This window comes from Syngnathoides biaculeatus, chromosome 23 (assembly GCF_019802595.1).
Source record: "Syngnathoides biaculeatus isolate LvHL_M chromosome 23, ASM1980259v1, whole genome shotgun sequence".
Classification (NCBI taxonomy): Eukaryota; Metazoa; Chordata; class Actinopteri; order Syngnathiformes; family Syngnathidae; genus Syngnathoides; species Syngnathoides biaculeatus.
Window position 1 is genome coordinate 6,971,755 of NC_084662.1, and position 18,866 is coordinate 6,990,620.

An 18,866-nucleotide genomic window follows, 5' to 3' on the forward strand; every position below is an offset into this window, starting at 1 on the left:
TGGACAGAACTTCGGAACGTTCTCGCTTTCTCGCACACACTCACAAACACGCTCATATATTTGGGAAACAATTTGGAAAGCAATGTATCATGTAACGTCATAATTTGAAATTATTTTTACTCCATAAATATGTCAGTTACAGCGTTGCTGTAAACACCGGTGCGACAATAATACAGCTTTCTTTGGTGCATGGTAATTTTGGTACTTTAGGCCTTAAAAATAAGAATCATAGGTTCATAAACAGGTCAGAGATGTTATTTATTTGTGTTCATTATGTTAAAGCTTTGCACTTTGCTGCCATCTTGTGTGGAAAATTTCTGTCTTCTTCTTTGGTGTATTAGCGGTTTGTCCTAACTAGCATTACGGTACATTAGCGACACCTGGCGGGGATGGCTTGTCTCGGCCTGCCTCGATATTTCGCAAATGATGCCAAATTGTGCCTTATTTTCTTGCTAGTTCCAGCGTACAAATGTCTTTAATTATCTTTGTTGAAGCGAGTTTTGTTGAAAAAGTCGAATCACGGTATTTATAGGCAGGCTTTACAAAACAGGTGAGCGGATGCAAATAGTTCCGGGGAGTTTCTAATCGGATTAGAAAACAAGACCAAGATTTAAGCGTCTGCGAAGAGTCACGATAAGGCGTAGAAAAAAGGGACAAATCCTTTCCCAATCCTTCGCTCTGCAAACTTCTTCTTTTCCCTTTCACGACTCAGTCAAAACATGCCTCTTTTTTTCACCCGTAACCAAATATTTGCACATCAGGTGCACGTGCTGGAGCACAAACTGAGAGTAAGTCAACTTCGTTTTGTTTAGTGTCTCGTTTTTTTTTTTTTTTTTTTCCATTTGATCATAATTGTAATAACGCGAATTGTGTTTCTAAGGGAAAAGAAGAGCGAATATTGGAATTGGAGACCGAGAATGCCATTCTTCATGTCAGGCTGGCTGAGGTGAGAAGAGTTTGATTCCTCCAAAGGACTTTCATTGCAGATTTATGTATCATTTCACACAATTTATGCGTATATATACGCATATCTCTTCATCTATTATACAGAATATTTTTATCATCTATTCCACGGAACAAAGACCCACGAAATGTATCTCTCACTGCGGTCCGTGGATTAAAGAGTGATTATATTGCGTTTATTATACAAGTACAATAAATGTGTTTCTGAATATGTAATTTAGCGCCAGGCTACGTCGAGGTCTCTCGTAGTCTTACAAGTACACAAAGTTTCAATCGTGCAAGCGTACCGCAGTCAAATTTTGGAAAAATGAAAAGCCTCAGTTGAGCGAGCGTTAAATGTTCCGATTGTAGAGTTTGGCAAAGGTGCGACAGGAGCAAGACGAGAAGGCCGAGAAGGCCGCCGACCGTCAGCGGGACCAAAAGAAGATCAGCTGCTCGGCCATCGCGGAACTGATTTCCGACGTCCAGGTGAGGCCCGCGCCTGTGCTGCGCATCCGGAACCGAAGAGATCTCCTTCCCGTTCCGCTTCTTTCTAGGCTCTAAAAAAGGGTCTCAGCGAGCTTTTTGCCATCTACGTGAGTTACGCCACCGAGCTGGAGGAAAAGAGCAAAGAGCTGCGGGAGAACGTGGAACGGCGACGACGCTCGTCTCTGAAGAAAGGAGACGGCCAAAGTAAGGCGAGGGCGACCAGTGCGCCAGCCCGAAACTTTACGTCTTCAGGGTTAGGGTTACTTCCTGCCCCCAAATTTTGGCTGTCCATCCATCTATCTATCTATCTGTCTGTCTGTCTGTCTGTCTATCTATCTGTCTATCTATCTATCTATCTATCTATCTATCTATCTATCTATCTGTCTATCTGTCTGTCTGTCTGTCTATCTGTCTGTCTGTCTGTCAGTTTCTCTCTCTCTATCCCTCCCCCACCTTCCCTCTCTCTCTCTCTCTCTCTCTCCTCCCTCTCTCTCTTTTTCTATCTATCCCTCCCTCGCTCTCTTTCTCTGCTTCTAACTCCCTCTCTCTTTCCATCCCTCTTCCATCCCCCCTCTCTCCCTCCCTTGCTCTCTCTCTCTCTCTCTCTCTGTCTCCCTCTCTCTCTCCATCCCTCCCTCCACCCCCTTCTCTCTCCCTCCCTCTCTATCTATCCGTCCCTCCCTCGCTCTCTGTCTCTCTCTCCATCCATTCATCCCTCTCTCTCTCCCTCCCTCCCTCCCCCCTCCCTCCCTCCCCTCTCTCTCTCCCCGTTTCCGACACGTCCCCCAAATTTCAGTAGATTGCCCCCGACCGGCTCGCTCCTTCCCTTCCTTTCGGCTTGTCCCGCCCGTGGCCGCCCGAGCTCTTCTCCTGCCTTTCTTTCGGGTTTGCTTTGGGTCTCCGAAACGTTCACGGTGTGCAAGCCCCAAGTGAGTTTGGGCGAGCTGGCCTTCTTTCCTTCTCGCTGTTGAAGTTTCTGTTCCGTCTTTTAGCCATGAACAGTCCCACGTGCACGCAAAGTCTTCAAACCTCTCAAATGACTGGTTGTCCGTCGCAGGTTCCGAGAACAAGAGCGAAGACGAGGCGGGCCCCGAGGCTCGCGCGAGAGCGAACTCCGACCTCCGGGCCCGCCTGACCTCCCTCGAGCGCTGCTTGCACGAGGAGCGGCGCCGGTGCGGGGCGGAGAGGCAGCGACGCAAAGAACTTCACAACACGCTGGTGGTGAGTCCGTCGTGACTTTTTTGCCGTCCGCACGTGAGGTGAAAATCCACAATGTAGCCTTTTTCCTTTTTGAAAACGTTTCACCGCTCCGACGTGCTTTTAACACAAATTAATTGTTCAGCTACGACCACTAAAAAAAAAAAAAAAAAAAAGATTCCTTGTTGTTATTTTAAAATGTGTTTCTCGTGTCGCAGGAGTTGCGAGGCAACATCCGGGTCCACTGCAGGGTGCGGCCTCTTCTACCCTTCGACCGGGTCCAGTCCGCCACCTCCGGCTCGGGGTGCGTCTTTTACAAAACCCGCAAAAATACACTTCTGATACGCGCGTTGACCGCGGTAACTTCCATTTTCAGGCCTGCGCCGTCCGAGCGGGTGATCCATGCCGTCAGTGATGTAAGTTTTTGAAATACTTGCGTACCCGCTACCACGTCTTGACTTGTTTTGTTTTTGTTGAAGGACACCGTGATGGTCAACTGCACCAAGGCAGGAGCGCCGGCGCAAAACAAGATGTTTGAATTTGAGAGGTCCGCAAAGAAGGGAGTTTTGTGAATGTTTTTTTTTTTCTTTTTCTTTCGTCGTCACTATGATAAACGATTCATATTTCGTCCAGGGTTCATGGGCCGGAGGACTCCCAAGAAGCCGTGTTTGAGGATGTCAAGCCCCTCCTCACGTCTTTGCTCGATGGGTAGGTGTCGAACAAAAGCGAGCCGGATGGCGTCACCGAGTTGCACAGAAAAGCTCGTTTGCCGCAGCTACAACGTTTGCATCGTGGCGTACGGCCAGACGGGCAGCGGGAAGACTCACACCATGATGGGATCCCCCGAGTCAGCCGAACACTCGGGGCCGCGGCAAGGCGTCGTCGTCAAGGCGGCGGCGGAAATCTTCCGGTAAGAAATCCGTCACGGCTGCCGTTGGCCCTCGTCAGCCGAAAACCGCCGGCGACTTCCCGGCCCAGGCTGATCTCCGAGAAGCCTCCGGCGAGCCACGCGGTGGAGATGGCCGTGCTGGAGGTGTACAACAACGACACCGTGGACCTGCTGGCTGGAGATGCCGGGCGGCGCCGGGAAAACCCGCCCGCGTCCGCCGCTTCCTGTCAGGTTTCCTCCCTCACGCACGAGTAAGAGCAAAATCTTCGGGTGGTAATCGCCGATAAAAAAAATATATATATATTCATCACGACAGTATTCTCCATTCTCACAATCCGTTATCCGAGCCGCTTATCCTCACATGGGTCGCAGAAGACCTGGAGCCCAGCCCAACTAGCCTCAGGCGAAAGGTGGACTCAGTGACTTGCGGGGTGGTCAAATACCTCGACTATGACCGGCAAAGATGGTGGCTAGGACTGTGACAATGAGGCACTCTAAAGCGATCACGCCCTGTCCACAGGCAGGCTCTCAAGTTAGACTTATAAACTTGTAAAATCAAACATTTGCCCCCTCCTTACTAGTCCAACTTTGACGTGTGCGCATTTATGACCGACAACAAGGCACTCGAAAGGTGGAGCTAGCTAACGGCACGGGTCGCGGGTCACGAATTTGCTTCATGTCCTCGGCAAACTCCAAAGCGCCTGACGCGGCGCCGTGCTCGCCGACAACATCCGGAAAACTCTAGTGGTGAAAAACACTTGACCGCTCTGAGTACTACGTCGACTTCTTCTCGGTCTTTTTGAGACATTTCGTGGAATGGAAACAAATGTCTGCGCCGAGTTTTCCAGGTCCAAACTACTCGGGTGGACTTTTGGTGTGGTTCTTAGGCCCGTGCGCGACGTCTGCGAGGTGACGCAGATCATGAGCCGAGTGCTGCGGCTCAGAGCTCACCGGCCCACTCTGGTGCACGCCGACTCGTCGCGCTCCCACCTCGTCGTCACGTTCGCCGTCTGCTCCAAGGGCCCCGACGCGCACGCCCCGGGTGAGAGTCGCCCGCTGCCCCTCCGCCCGCCGGCGTTTTCAAAAACTCATTCGTCCGTCGCTCTTCCCTGAAGTCCGCCGCCTGCAGAGCCCGCGGCGCGCCGTCCGAAAGCAGTTGTGGAGTCCCAAGTGCCGCCGCGCCAACCCCGCCGGAGCGAACTCGCCGGAAGACGACTTGGCCAGTCCCGCCTCCTCCCCGTCCCCGTCCTCCAGATCGGGGAGCTCGACGTCGCCGTCGCCGTTCAGGACCACCTTGCAGCTGGTGGACCTGGCGGGCAGCGAGTGCGTCGGTGAGCGAGGCGTCAACGCCGCGAGGTCGACACTTGCAGGGGTCAAAGGTCACGAGCCAGCCCAAATGTTCACGATTGCATGGAGATGAAACCCCAAATCAACGTCGACGTTAGAAGTCAGACGTAATTCCCCCGATAAAAGCAAGTCGCCCATTGGCAGATTTTTTTTTCATTATATTATGAATTTTATTTTATTTTTTTTTTCACATGGCAATTTAAAGGAGCATCAAATAGATTATTGCTATTTACTGCATATGTATTTGATGTATGACTTTGCTTTTTACTTGAAAATTTGTTGTAAACCACTTAACAAATTATTTCATTACATTTTTCTCAACTAATTTTAGGGAAAAAAGGCTTACATTTGTGTAAGAAACATTGCTGGACAGATCATGTCGATTCTTGGGGGAGGTGCGGGGGGGATATTTGCTCCTCCGAGCTCGGCACCAAAATTTGCATTTCAGTTAATAATCGTCCGTTCTGGCGTGCAGCGAATTTTGCAACTAGGCAGGTGTTCTTGACGCGTTGGCGCAAATTCCCATTTTTGTCCCCAACATTTATGAAGTCACTTGTGTGTGTCAGACATGACGGGCGTGTCCGGCGCAGCGCTGTGGGAGGTGTCGTGCATCAACCGGAGTCTTTCGGCCCTGTCGGACGTCCTGAGCGCGCTGGCCGAGCGGAGGCCGCACGTCCCGTACAGGAACAGCAAGCTGACGCAGCTTTTGCGAGGCGCCATCGGTGAGCGCCGGGCGGGCACTCTTTTTTTTTTTTTCTAGGTGGAGGGTGGGGGCGGGGAGTGTACCTAACTTAATCCAATGCATCCATTCATCTTGGTTAGTATATTTTGATAATGACTGTAATAGCGCTGGGCAGATATAATTCACACGGCAACGATAAAGAAGCTGAAATCTGATTGGACTTCAAATAAATCAAAAGTTCAACCCAGAGAAAAGCCACAGATTGAAGTGCGTGCAAAATGAACATTTTAGAAGTTATGTTCGAAACGGGTGGCACGGAGGACTCGATGGAAAGCGTTGGCCTCACAATTCTGTGGTCCCGGGTTCAATCCCGGTCGTGCCTGTGTGGAGTTTGCACGTTCTCCCCGTGCCTGCGTGGCTTTTCTCCGGGTGAGCACTCCGGTTTCCTCCCACATCCCAAAAACATGCAACATTAATTGGACACTCTAAATTGCCCCGAGGTGCGATTATGAGTGTGACTGTTGTTTGTCTCCGTGTGCCCTGCGATTGGCCGGCGACCAGTTCAGCGCGTACCCCGCCTCCTGCCCGATGACAGCTGGTATAGGCTCCAGCACTCCCCGCGACATTTGTGAGGATAAGCGACAAAGAAAATGGATGGATGGATGGATGGATGGATGTTGGCAATGTGGCCGAGCGTCTGTGCTCACCGCTTGTTAGTAGGAGCAACGTTCCGTCCGTCCACCAGGGGGCGACGCCAAGCTGCTGCTGATGCTGTGCGTGTCCCCCACGCGTCGCTTCGTCGCGGAGTCCCTGCAGACGCTGGGATTCGGCGCTCGGGCTCGCCAAGTCCACAGAGGTCCCGCCAGGAAGAAGAGCGGCGGACTCAAACTGAAGTGAACGACGACCAAAAGCAATTTTAGTTCGAGGCAAAAGTTTTGGACGAGTCACAAGTTGGGTGCTCAAAACTCAATACGTTGGATTTAGTGTGCGGTTGCTTGTTTTGTCGACTCTATTATTAAAGATGCAAAGCTGTCAATTTTTTTCTTTTTTCTTTGTGTCAATATTTCCTCAGGGAAAGTTCATCAAACTGATTTAGGAATAAGAAAAAAAATAAAAGCCACATTTAAATGCAGTTCATTAGTCCAGCCGTCCCACATAAACCCCCAAAATGCTGTAACGTGTTTTGAATATTGAAAATGGGACTCCGTAATATTTACCTTACGTAACATGTATTTAATCCGTTCATTTTCCGAGCCGCTTATCCTCACGAGCGTCATTTTTAGTTCATGCACACACAGTGAGTTCGTGATAAACTGATTTAAAAAAAAAAAAAAAAAAAGAATAAAATACATCTGATGGTGGGTTGTGGATGCAAAGGCCAGGCCCCCCGGAAATACCCTCGGACCCAGTCAAGCTGTTCTGCCAAAAGCGGGCTTGAACCTCCACAGGTTGGAGTACTGGTACTTCAGAAGAGTAACTGGTAGGGTACAGTACATCTTCACTCTCACCAATTTTAGAGCGCCATCCGTTTTATTCTTTTTTTTTGGGGGGGGGGAGGTTCTAAAAAGTTTCTACATAATCGTCGTCAAGACGGCGACCATTCCCGTGATGAGACGAACGCACGATTGGCCTCAAGAAGTAAGAAAGCATTTTGACAACTGCGTGATTGTGTACTGCAATAAAAATGTCACTTACCTACTCGAAATCAAATTTGACAGTAATATTTGCTTTTCCCATACGTGAACAGGAAAAAAAAAAGCATCAGAAATCAGATAATGGCGAAAAAAAGGTTGATGCATGATTGCAAGGCTGCGTGCGTGCGTTCGCCTTCTATGAAATGCGCTTCATTGCATGACTTCCATGAGCTCTGCGGGTTTTGTTATCACCCGGCGTCACTCGCTCATCAAGATGAGCGCCGCTCTGAGAAGATTGCAAAACAGCACAATGATTGAAAAGGAGAAGAAGAAGATAAAAAAAATAGAGCATATAAAATCACTAGAAAAGAAAATGATAAAATGGCTGCATGTGGTCATGGAGGCTAAAGTGACGCTAACAACGGGACACGCTAACCAAGCCGTGTTGACCTTCCTGTCCTCTTCGCAATACCTCCACACGAGTACTCTGAATCTACTTGTATTATAACCTTAAAAAAAAAAAAAAAAAAAAAAGTGTATATACTTGTGTGCCAGTTGTTTATAAATGCCTAAATAAGGTATTCAGGCTAAACGCTAACAGGAAAGGATGATGTTTACCTTCCCGTTGCCGTTGTCTTATGTGTTTATGAGTCAGGTCATTTATTGCAGCTAAAATTTTCCCCTGCCGTGACAGTTAATCATTTGTACGGTGGTTTAAAAAAAAATGCGCTCAGTGTTGCTGAAGACATCGGGCTCATGAAAGCCACACGCTAAATGCTAACAGATGTTGTTCCCGCCTTCCCCCTTACATTCATTTGTCTTCAGAGGATGATAAGATTCACTTTTGTCATATTATAACTTAATTTTACGTGTGTACAACAGTTATGAAAGGCAAGGTAATATTAAAGAACTGATGAAAGGTGTTTTGAGTTAGGATACATTTGTAACCAAATATGCGCACATCAGAGGGCAGACCCAAAAACTACTTCATGACACGAGGACCGTGTGCTCTGGCGCTCCCCCTACAGGTGTGAAGTGTCACTGCGTCAACTCATTATTGTTTTTTTTTTTTTTTTTTTTTAATTAAAAGTGAGGACGCTAATTGAAAAGTACAGAGAAGCTCAGGAAGGGCTACATGGTTAGAATAGTACACGACATGTATGAGGGCAGCAGAACAGCGGTGAGGTGTGCCGTTGGTGTGACAGAAGAATTTAAGGCGGAGGTGGGACTGCATCAGGGTTCCGTGCTGAGCCCCTTCCTGTTTCCGGTAGTAATGGATAGGCTGACGGATGAGGTTAGACTGTAATCCCCTTGCGCCATGATGTTCGCAGATGATGTCGTGATATGCAGTGAAAGCAGGGAACAGGCGGAGGAACAATTGGCCCCTCCGTACAGGGCACTTAACCAGGCCTCCTGAAGTGACGTCACGTCACGTGCGCTGACGTAAGACAAACAGTAAAAATGGCAAATACAATACAATACATTCTGAACTGAGAGAGACGCCATGCTTCCGATTTCATTCAATCATTCACACGTAGCAATGTTATGCTAGCGGAGAACGTCTCATTCATTTATACGAGACTTGTATTAAAAATCAAATTTAGGGCATATCTTCGTGCAAACAGTCTGGTTAAGCTTCGGTCGCGAGCCAGCAAGAAAGCGACACGTTTGCGCAGTCCGATCATCGCTAAATATCGCTCAACAAAGAATAAGTGTGTCAATCGATCACACGTAGCGGTGTTATGCTAGCGGAGAACGTCTCATTCATTTATACGAGACGTGTATTAAAGATCAAATATAGGGCATACCTTGGTGCAAACATGTGTGTTCCGGTTGATATTAGATGGATTTAGTTGATGATGCGGTCTTCCACAAAGTTTGACCCATCGAAGGCATTTTTCGTACTGGGTCTTCGGTTTTGGAAAGGGTACGAATGGAACTCCACCAACTAGCCTTTCAGGATACCTGTCGTCACGATTACAAAGTCCGTGACTACACCTCTTAAAAATAACCCAAATACGCGATAAAACGCTAACTAAACCGATACTGGACCATGCAATGTTGTCTGAGAAAATGGCGGGAGCAAAAACGGGCTTTGGTCTATGCAGATCTCTGGCCTCTGATTGGTCAGCGACGCGGATTGCGCAATATCCACGGAGGGGTCAATTAGAAAGATGGAAGAAAGGAATGAAGATTAGCCAAAGTAAACCAAAATACGTGTGCGTGAATGAATAAGAAGGGTGGAGGGGGAAGAGTGAAGCTCCAGGGAGAAGCGATGGCGAGGGTGGACGACTTCAAATACTCGGGCTCAACAATCCAGAGCAATGGAGAGCGTGGTAAGGAAGTGAAGAAACGGGCCCAAGCGGGGCGGAACACTTGGCGGAAGGTGTCTGGTGTGTTATGCGACAGAAGAGGATGAAGGGCAAAAGTTTACAAAACAGTGGCGAGGTCGGCCATGATGGACGGATTACATTAGAGGTGGCGCTGAAGAAACAACAGGAAGCAGAACTGAACATGTCGAACGCTAGAAGTGAGCGGGTTGGATGGATAGGATGAAGTTGTTGGACGTTTTGGAGACGAGGTTACAGAAAGCAGACTTCGACGGTTCGGACATGTCGAGATCGCCTCTCGAGAGTGAGTATGTTGGTGGAAGGGTGCTGAGGATGGAGCGACCAAGGAAGGGAGAGCGAGAGGAAGACCAAAGAAAAGCTTGATGGCTGTTTTGAGGGAGGACATGACTGTGGGGATCAGCGAGGAAGGTGCATGAGATAGGCTGAGATGGAAAAAGATGACACGCTGTGGTGACCCTGAACGGGACAAACCAAAAAGAAGAAGAAGAAGAAGAAGAAGGATTGGAGCTCAACTTCTCTTTCAACTCCATTTTTGCTTCTTCTTTGGCGCGGTGTCGTGCTCAGAGGACACATTATATTATACATGTTACGGCTATAGCAGCAAGTGTAAGCTGAAAGTATTTGAAAGATCACGAAAAAGTACACAAGACACTTGTGTGCCTGCGATGCTCCGTTTCTGCAAATTTCTTTCTGCGCTGTGACGTATTAGCGTGGACTATTAGCATAATAACCCCGACGCACACAGTTCCTCATATTGCCACCCAATTCTCTGAGGCTGAAGAGGAAAAAAAACAAACATAAAGTTATGGTGGTGGGGGGGCGATTTTCAGATTTAAATACCAGACAGGTGCCGCGTACATGTCTGACGTCGGCACGTCACCCGAAGACGGGACGGAAGATTTCCAACCGAACCGTGACCGTGCCGACCCCAAAACAGATTCGCTTGGATGACGAAAGGGATTCGTCGGCGCGGGGATTCGAATCTTTCCTCAGTCTTCGTCACCGCCGGAGCTGAATCACGCTCGACTTGAACGGTGAACTTATCAACCCTGACTCACCCGAGTCGTCGGCAGAAGTCTTGCGCTTCCCTGTTGAGGCGGCTGCCCCCCTCCCCGGGGGATAAGCACAAGAAAACAAACGGACGGATGGAAAAGATCAAAATATAGTTGGATTTTTCTCAGATAAAATATATCGGTTTTGTTGTCGGACCGCACAGGTGTCAAACCCAAGGCCCGGGGGGCCATATCCGGCCCGCCACATGACCTTATGTGGCCCGCAAAGGCAAATCCAGTCTGTCAACGTCCATGGTTCTTGTGAAAACCCGGATCAAAATTTCAAATTGTCATGTTCCATAAATGATAACATTGCAATATTACAAGGATTTTTGAAACGTGGGAAATAGCTGAAAAAACTCCCAAAATAGTTCATAAATTGATGTAAATGATGGAAAAATTTTTGACACCCCTGTCTTACAGAGTCACAAAATATATATATATTTTTTGAGGGTGAGTGGGAATGTTTTGCCCTAGTTTGAAAATATCGGGGAAAAAGTCATAATTTCATTCAAATGAAGATCCGTTTTCATTCTGATGTGAGCACATCACGCAGATGATGATGATGATGATGATGCATTAAAAGCGTTAAAGCGCTGCAATTAAGCACATGGCTTCTTCTCAGGTCTTAAAAGTCGTCAAACTAATGATGGCCAAAATGTTTTCGGACAGAATATCTGACAAATGTGTTCAAAGATGGACAGCTCGGAACAAAATGTCAACATTTGAAAAAGAATCCTAAGACTAGAACTTGCACATGTGACCAAAAGGCCTTCAATTCGGATTTTTGTCATTCTGCTGATTTTTTTCCCCACACCGTTTGGAACACTTCAGTGTGGTGATGTTTTTTTTTTTTTTTGGGGGGGGGGGGGGCGACGTAAGCGTCACAGGATTTTGTGTGTGCGTGTAAAATGTCTGAAAATAAGCCGGCCGCTGGGCCTGGGTCTGATTTCACCACCCCCTCCTTCGTATTTGTGCAAGAACTGCAGCAGGATGTGCGAAACCAACACTGCTCGACTTGGGCAACCGGCGACCAGTCGGATATCACAATGCGCACAAAACGCAATTATGATCGCGCAAAGTCAGCATTATCTTCAAAGTGCCTCACCGCCGTTGATCACTTGAGCAGAAGGTTGAGTTTTACAACGATCCTGGCACTCCTCGATCCTCCGCCGTGAGACGGCGTTGACAAATAAAGTGTCGTCTGAGGGGAGCGGGTTCAAAAGTCGCCTCCAAAGTCAACGGAGAGAGTAAAAAAAAATAAACCACATTCGGAAAAAAAAAACGCAAAACAAAACAAAACGTGAGCGACGTGAAAGCGTGCGAGGATCTTTGCGTTTCGGGGACTCGAGAACCAAGTGGGCCTGGACCATCCAAGCGTGCTGCATCTTTGTCAGGAGAGAGTCGAGCCGCCCGGACTTGTCGAGTCGGGGAGGCATGCTGGAACCTCTCCACCTCCTCCTCTTCCCTGAGGAACGCCGCATTCCTCGCAGCTTCTCCTCCACATTGGCAGCTCCACCATCCATTCCCACGCATCCGTAGCAGAAAGTAGTCGACGTTCAGAGGCGGCACTGGGCCTACCTGAGGGGGTGTGGGCAGGGTTCGGGAGGGGGGCGGGGGGCGGGGGGCTCTGTGAAGGCTCAATCAAGCCGGTGACTATGAAACGACGGAAAATTCACGAAAGGCAAATTCAGAAGTTGAACTTTAGGTTCGTTAAACTGCGCCAAACAAATATGAGCGTTCATGTGAGATGTCACGCCGTGGCGACCCCTCACGGGACAAGCCGAAAGACATTAAGATTTTGTCTTGGATGCTTACAAAGACGCGTGCGAGAACTGAGCTGTCATTGGCCGACCCAGAGGCGGCGGGATTACGCACTGGAAAACTGTCACTCCAGAAAAGATGTCAGAGCCACGCGAACTTGTGGGATCCAAAGAGGCAGCTCTCGGAACAGCCCCCCCCCCCCCCGGGCGGCAGGCTGCGCGCCGGGCCGGCCGGGCCCTCGTTGACTCACCACCCGGGGATATAAAGGAGGAGCCTCGAGATGAGAGCAGAAACCAGTTGTGCCACCCTCCCTCCTTCTTCCCTCCTTCCCTCTCTCGCTCCCTCCCGCTGTGAATCACTTCAAGAGCTGCAGCTCGCTGGCGTGAACACAAACACAACAAGCTGGACTTCCCCCTTCGCCTCGACCGGTCAGGACCCCGAACGGACCGGGAAACCTCTCGGTAAGAAACAACCTGGAGGTTCTGCCTGGGTTCCACTCAAGGAACCAGTCGGACAGCATTCAGCGCTTTGACGCTCAGGATTACTCGCCCGGACGGACCCGATCGTCGGCGGCCCACTGCTCGCTCTTGAGGACCTGCGACCTGGAAGGACTAAAATAAGGCCAGGCAAAAATTCTTCTGGACTCCGCCTTTCCCCGCTCCTTCGCTCAGGTAGGTACTACAGAACGTTGCACGCCAAAACCAGCAGACGCTTTAACACCCTTGCTCGTCACTTCAACTACACACGAATCGGATTTGATTTGAACCTAATTTCAATTCATATGAACTGGGATTAGACAGGAGAGTGATTTGACGCCTCTGGGGCCACAGGTCACGGACACCCCCACCTCAGCAGGGCTTTAATCGAGACCCCCCCCCCCCCCCCGCGGCCGCCCAGATGGCCAACGGCTCCGTCTACCAGCTGATCGAGGACTGCGAGGCCACGCACAAGGCGCTCTACAAGTTCTACGCCGCCGTCATGATCATCACGGTCATCCTGGCCCTGCCGCTCAACGCGTCGGTGCTCCACCTCTTCATCTTCAAGATGAAGTTCTGGAAGTCCAACAGCAACCACGTCTTCCTGTTCAACCTGGTGCTGGCCGACATCTTGCTCCTCTTCAGCCTGCCCATCAAGGCCTACAACTACATCCAAGGCGAGCGGCGCAACAGCAACGACGCCGTGTGCAAGGCCATGCTCTTCATGCTCTTCCTCAACCGGGGGGCCAGCATCGCCTTCCTCACCGTCACGTCCATCGACCGCTACTTCAACGTGGTGCACCCGGGCCGCAAGAATCTGCTGAAAGCGCTCAAGAAGTCCCCGCACATCTCCATCTTCATCTGGCTGCTGCTTCTGCCCCTCACCATCCCCACCATGCTCAAGAACTTCGACTGCTGCAATAGCCACAAGAGCGACGGCAACCAGGAGGACACCCTCGTCAAGGTACCGACGCATCTTTTAGGGAACCCGTTTGCCTTGGAAATGGGCAAAGGCGTGGGGGCGTCAAACCCAGGGCGCGGGGGCCGCATCTGGCCCGCCATATGGTTTTATGTGGCCCGCGAAGGCAAATCGTCTGCGTACACTTCCAGCATTTGTGTTAAAATTTCAAATTGCCAAGTCATAAACGACAACTTGGAGACGTTGCAAGCATTTTTGCGTTTCCAAACATGAACCATTTACCTTGATTTCCGATTCCAAATCAGTGGAAAGATAGTGATGTGATCCAAAATTTGGATTGTTTCACAATCTGAGGGAAAACAAAACTACAATGTGGCCCGCAGCAAAAAATGAGTTTGACACCCCTGCTCAAAGGCCTCAGAAGTTCATTCTGACATTAGCAAAACTGTTTTCTGATTTGAGAAGTCCTCCGTGAAAGCAAACCCATTTTCTTTTTGCCAAATCAAAAAGGGACATTTGCATCGGCTTTTGCTCCGACAACCGTCAACGTTGACGGGCGGTGTGGCCAAAACCACTAAATGAATCATATTCAATGGTTTTCTGCACTCTCAATTTGAAATTGTGCCTTGTACTTTGATAAAGGTATTGGGGAGCGGGGGGAACTATTCACAAAAATATGCCACAAATCATCCATCCACCCATCCATCCATTTTCTTTGCACATCAGTACTTCTTCTGCTCCTACCCTATGTAAATCCTATGTGCCACTGAGTATTATTACATTAGCTGTATCGCTATTTGAAAGTATCGATGCTAACCGTCAGCAAGTCACTCGCGGTTTTGCTAAGCTAAGCTGACTTTCCGAGGGCAAAGCTTTGCGGTCGCTTTCAATGCACAAAGTGCGGTTTAGTTTGACAGCAAACGTCAACTGCTAGCAAAGGGTTAGCCTAGTTCTTGAAAAATTGTTCGTTTGCCCAACGCTTGAGGCGAGTTCACGGCCACAAGGCAGCGCTGGAAAGATAACGCCGCGATTTAGCGTTGGAAATGTCGCCTTGTACACTCCAACGCAAACTCGTTGATAAAAGCAGCTCACAGGCCCCACGCTTGATGTGGTGCGGCGGTCTATTAATAAAAAAGTTAGCTCAGCGGTTAGCGGCGCGGCCTCATGGGGACAAAGTTCACGTGGGATCTCGGCCGCTGCTCCGGCTTCCTGCCGCATTCCTAAAACACGCATGTGCCGATCGCCCGAAATTGCTTTCAGTGTTTGCAGAGTGAGAGAGAGCGAGAAAAAAAAAATATTTATGATTCATAAAAAAACAGATATGCTGGATGTATTACAGACCCTTATGATGTGTACATAAATGTGCATTAAGGTGAATTTAAACATTTGCCTTCTGTGTTTACAAAAAAAAAAAAAAAAAAATGCACACAAGTCGAAACTGTCTTCAATATTTACAAAAACACAAACTGCACCGAAGACTAAATTGTCTTTGGCGTTTACAATACCGACAGTCGAATTTGTGGAAGACTCATCAATAATTTCAATGTGCGCTGTACACGGAGTTAATGGAAGGCTTCATCGGCGCGGATATCAATTTACAAATGCTAAATTCATACCTCCCCGACTGTATATTGCTTTTTGATCGACAGTCCGGTCCATGAATGTTATTAAGAGCTACATTGTCTGAGAGTCAATAATAATCTCAACATAACATACGTTTGCTTAATTGAAGACAAATTTCTGTTTAAAACCTGCATTGCGCTCTACAATAACTAAACTGTCTTCTATGTACTTTAAAAAAAAAAAAAAAGTACACTACGAATAAAGACTCCAAGTAGATGTTTACAAAAACATTTCTGTTAGCTTCCTTGTGAAATGTCTTTGAGGTTTACTAAAACATATTTAATCAGACCAAAAAAACCCGTTTGGCAAGGACTTGAGAAGTCGAAAATGTTTCCACAAACGAACGTTTGAAAGGTCAGCTGACGTTCGTCAGGCCCGCCTGGAGAGCGTCAGCGACGCCACAAAAGCACGTCCGACGTGCGCCAGGACGGCTAACAAAATACGAGCCGGTCACTCGCTCACGGGAGTCTTTCGTTTTGCCGGATCGTTACGTTGGCGAGTCGGCTTCTGCGAAAATGGACGATCGCCGACCGCGGCTGACCTTTTCGACACGTGCGGGGGCTTTACAGGAAGTTAGCGTGCTGTCTTAAAGCCCAGAGAGAGAGAGAGAGAGAGAGAGAGAGAGAGAGAGAGAGAGATGACGTCATCATTGTTCGAGATGAGATTTACAAGGAAGCTGAAGATAAAGAAAAACAAAAGGGGGGGGGGGGGGAGGGGGACTCATTGATGTTTGTTTGCAAATGTCTTCTTTTGAATAAAGACAAAAGACAAGGGGCAGAAATCGAGAGGAATTGAACCGCAAACTCGCCGCGGATTAATTTGCTGTGCCAGCCAGCGATTATTTGCTAATCTGCGGTTTCGCCCGCGTCAGGACGTGGTGGACAGCCTACGCGAAGCGGTCTTCTTCACGCAAATCGTCATCCCCTTCGTCATCCTGGTCTACTGCACCGCGCGCATCGTCAACCGCCTGCGCAAGAAGACGGTGGGCGACCGGACCAAGCTGAGGCGGGCCGTCTTCGTGGTCACCTCGGTCATGGTGGTCTTCTCCATCTGCTTCCTGCCCTGCGCCATCGCCCGGGCGGTGCTGCTGTTGGCCCGTGTGGAGGAGTGGCGGGAGGCCTCGCAGGACAAGGCGGCCGTGGTCTTCGACGGCCTCATGGTTCTGTCCTACTTGGACTGCCTGCTGGACCCGCTCATCTACTGCTTCTGCAGCACCAAGTTCAAGGCGCTCTACCTGTCCAATTACTTCCCGTTCTTGCTGAAGGACGGCCCGCTGTCGCTGGACAGCTCCACGGCCAACGCGTCCAACCCCAAACGCGGCAACGTCATCTGAACCCCGGCCGGGGTTTGGAAACGGGGACTCCGACGAGCTATTATCGCTGGGAGCGACCCGATTATTGTTTCCGCCACTTCAGAAATGGTAAAACCACAAATGGCAACAATGCAGGGGAGGGTTTGGGAGGGGCATAAAAATGTGCTTTTTACTTTTGTGAGCAGGATCACATTGGTTCGGACATTCTAAACATCCACCTGCAATGTAAATATTGACATTTTCTATGATTTTCACGGCATACACTGACGACACGTGCAAAAAGTACAACGTTTACCGCCTTTCGGGATATTTCAATCGAAGCGATCAAGCTGGACGTGGTGGTGGTGGTGGGGGGGGGGGGTGGCTGACATTTTGCATTCGAAGGGGAAGGCGTGACGTTTCCCTCGCTTTTCAACACCAAGTACTGAGCGAGCGAACAAAAATATGTTCTTTTCCAGCAAACTCACAAGTGTGATATAGAAAATGAGAGCAATTTTTATCGCAAGGTCTTCTACGCGTGTAATAGTGCCAAGTTTTGTTTTGTTTTTTCTGGTTCAGAGATTCCCCGACCAGCGGGCCACGGGCCATCTGGAGCTTTGCCGAGGGAAAGCATCAAATTTTACTGAACTGCTCAAAAAAAACGTGTGCGTCTTTGTTCCTTTATTTATGTCAGTGAGGTGCGACAGAACAAATAAATGCTTTTCGCTAATTACTGCGCGTTAATTTTTGTGACATTTGGTGTCAAAAATGTGCCTTGGCTCAATGATGGTTGGACATCACTGCTTTAGTGGCCTTTGTCATCAATCTATTAAACAACAGCAAATATAAATCACGGGTGTGTGCGCTATCGCCTTGAAATAAAAATCTTCACAATTCAATAATCACATTTACAACATCAACAGTTTTCCACTTGGCTCACAGAAAACGCAAATGGCAATGACGTTATCCAAAAGAAATGTTGCGAGTTCACCTAAGAAAGCAAAGATCTCATTTCTCCGAGTGCGGCGCAGCTTATCCCGAGCAAGTACCTCAATACAAAAATAATAGCCTCAGCTCAAATAATCATTCACTACAACTTGTAGATGCCTCACCTCAAATAAGCGCTTTCCTATTTTAAGTCTCATCCACTCCATCAAACCTCAAACAAACACCTTCCTCTCAGCAGTTTTTGTAGCGCATCACTCCCCCCCCCCCCCCGAAAAAAAATCAATACCTCACCCCAAATAAGCACCTCCTTTTTTCCCCAAGTGTCATTCACTACGCAGTACAAACGTCTCGCCTCCAACACCTTCTTGATATATTTTTTTACTTACAATTTTTTTGCAGATTCAACACCGCACCTCGAAGTTCGCAGAATCACATGTGTAAGTTATCGAAAGGTGTACCTAATGAAGTGGCCGGTGTGGGATGGAGAGAATGGAAACCCGCGTTTGACAAATGTGACGAAATGGCCAAAAATCCAAGATGATGTCGCGCGGCGCCTTGCGCAACAACCAAATGGGAACGTTATGATTCATGTCACGTTGTCATCCTTGATGTTCTTTTCAAGGGATAAAACACCAGAAGGATGTGAGGAAATGTCCGAAGATCGTAAAACGTTAACGTCTCGCAACATTTTCCGTTGGATAATTTAAAAAAAAAAAAAAAAAAAAAAAAAACTTAGCAGGACAATGCCATAAATATTATTCACACTTCACCAGAGCTCATTAAAAAACATTTATATTCAGAAACTGTATACAAAGAATCGAGTAGGGTAAACAAAGTATTTATACAAATGTATATTTTATGCCAAAGCTAATTAAACAACATTGAATGTTCAAAAAATGCATTTCCTACCACGGCGGGTTTCAGAGAAATCCGTCGGACTTGGAGCAGCCGTCACCTGGATGATGTCATCGCCTGGAAGGTCACGTGACGCACCCGACGTGATCCAGACGTCTAAAAATAGATCGGCTCACCTCCTTCCGTTCGCCGACGCTTTGTCACCGTTTGCCAAGCGTCGTCATGACGCTGCACCTGTGCGTGTGCGTCTGCGTGACACATCACAACAGTTACATGGAAAAACGTGGAAAAGCATTTCGGGTAAACAGAGAAGTCATTACGAGAAATCAGAACTTGAAGAAATACGAACACAGTTTGCACTTGATTTCCAAACGTTTACCCCCCCCCCCCACATGCATCATCCACTA

The 18,866-nt window shown here is 48.4% G+C and overlaps 2 protein-coding genes and 1 long non-coding RNA gene across 5 annotated transcripts; 2 read left to right on the plus strand and 1 right to left on the minus strand.

The window, feature by feature from the left end:
* Nucleotides 1-252: 252 nt before the first annotated feature.
* On the plus strand, nt 253-6,542 carry kif25 (kinesin family member 25). Its single transcript, XM_061812226.1, has 15 exons — nt 253-788; nt 881-946; nt 1,315-1,431; nt 1,500-1,635; nt 2,489-2,652; nt 2,847-2,932; nt 3,005-3,044; nt 3,108-3,175; nt 3,262-3,336; nt 3,404-3,538; nt 3,607-3,768; nt 4,405-4,559; nt 4,633-4,848; nt 5,431-5,586; nt 6,292-6,542. Exons 1-15 carry the CDS (start codon nt 720-722, stop codon nt 6,441-6,443), a joined length of 1,797 nt encoding a protein of 598 aa, XP_061668210.1. The 5' UTR covers nt 253-719; the 3' UTR covers nt 6,444-6,542.
* On the minus strand, nt 3,644-18,818 carry LOC133496532 (uncharacterized). 2 transcript variants are annotated; one of them, XR_009793809.1, is made up of 3 exons: nt 18,514-18,818; nt 6,254-6,434; nt 3,644-3,781 (listed from the first exon to the last, which is right to left on the minus strand). It is a non-coding gene; the product is annotated as an uncharacterized LOC133496532 (long non-coding RNA). The 2 variants fall into 2 exon arrangements; XR_009793808.1 differs by lacking the exon at nt 3,644-3,781 and adding an exon at nt 4,690-4,826.
* LOC133496592 (12-(S)-hydroxy-5,8,10,14-eicosatetraenoic acid receptor-like) lies at nt 12,741-17,912 on the plus strand. 2 transcript variants are annotated; one of them, XM_061812356.1, is made up of 3 exons: nt 12,741-13,018; nt 13,144-13,787; nt 16,237-17,912. In XM_061812356.1, the coding sequence occupies exons 2-3, from the start codon at nt 13,245-13,247 to the stop codon at nt 16,696-16,698; spliced, it is 1,005 nt and encodes a 334-aa protein (XP_061668340.1). In that variant the 5' UTR covers nt 12,741-13,018; nt 13,144-13,244; the 3' UTR covers nt 16,699-17,912. The 2 variants fall into 2 exon arrangements, with proteins under 2 accessions (XP_061668340.1, XP_061668341.1); XM_061812357.1 differs by having other exon boundaries at nt 13,178-13,787.
* Nucleotides 18,819-18,866: the final 48 nt, after the last annotated feature.

Coding starts and splice junctions, on each gene's coding strand:
- kif25 (XM_061812226.1), top strand. CDS start 720: ATGCCTCTTTTTTTCACCCGTAACCAAATATTTGCACATCAGGTGCAC. Junction 947..1,314: donor TTCATGTCAGGCTGGCTGAG/GTGAGAAGAGTT, acceptor TTCCGATTGTAG/AGTTTGGCAAAGGTGCGACA. Junction 2,933..3,004: donor TCCGCCACCTCCGGCTCGGG/GTGCGTCTTTTA, acceptor TTCCATTTTCAG/GCCTGCGCCGTCCGAGCGGG.
- LOC133496592 (XM_061812356.1), top strand. CDS start 13,245: ATGGCCAACGGCTCCGTCTACCAGCTGATCGAGGACTGCGAGGCCACG. Junction 13,788..16,236: donor AGGAGGACACCCTCGTCAAG/GTACCGACGCAT, acceptor CGCCCGCGTCAG/GACGTGGTGGACAGCCTACG.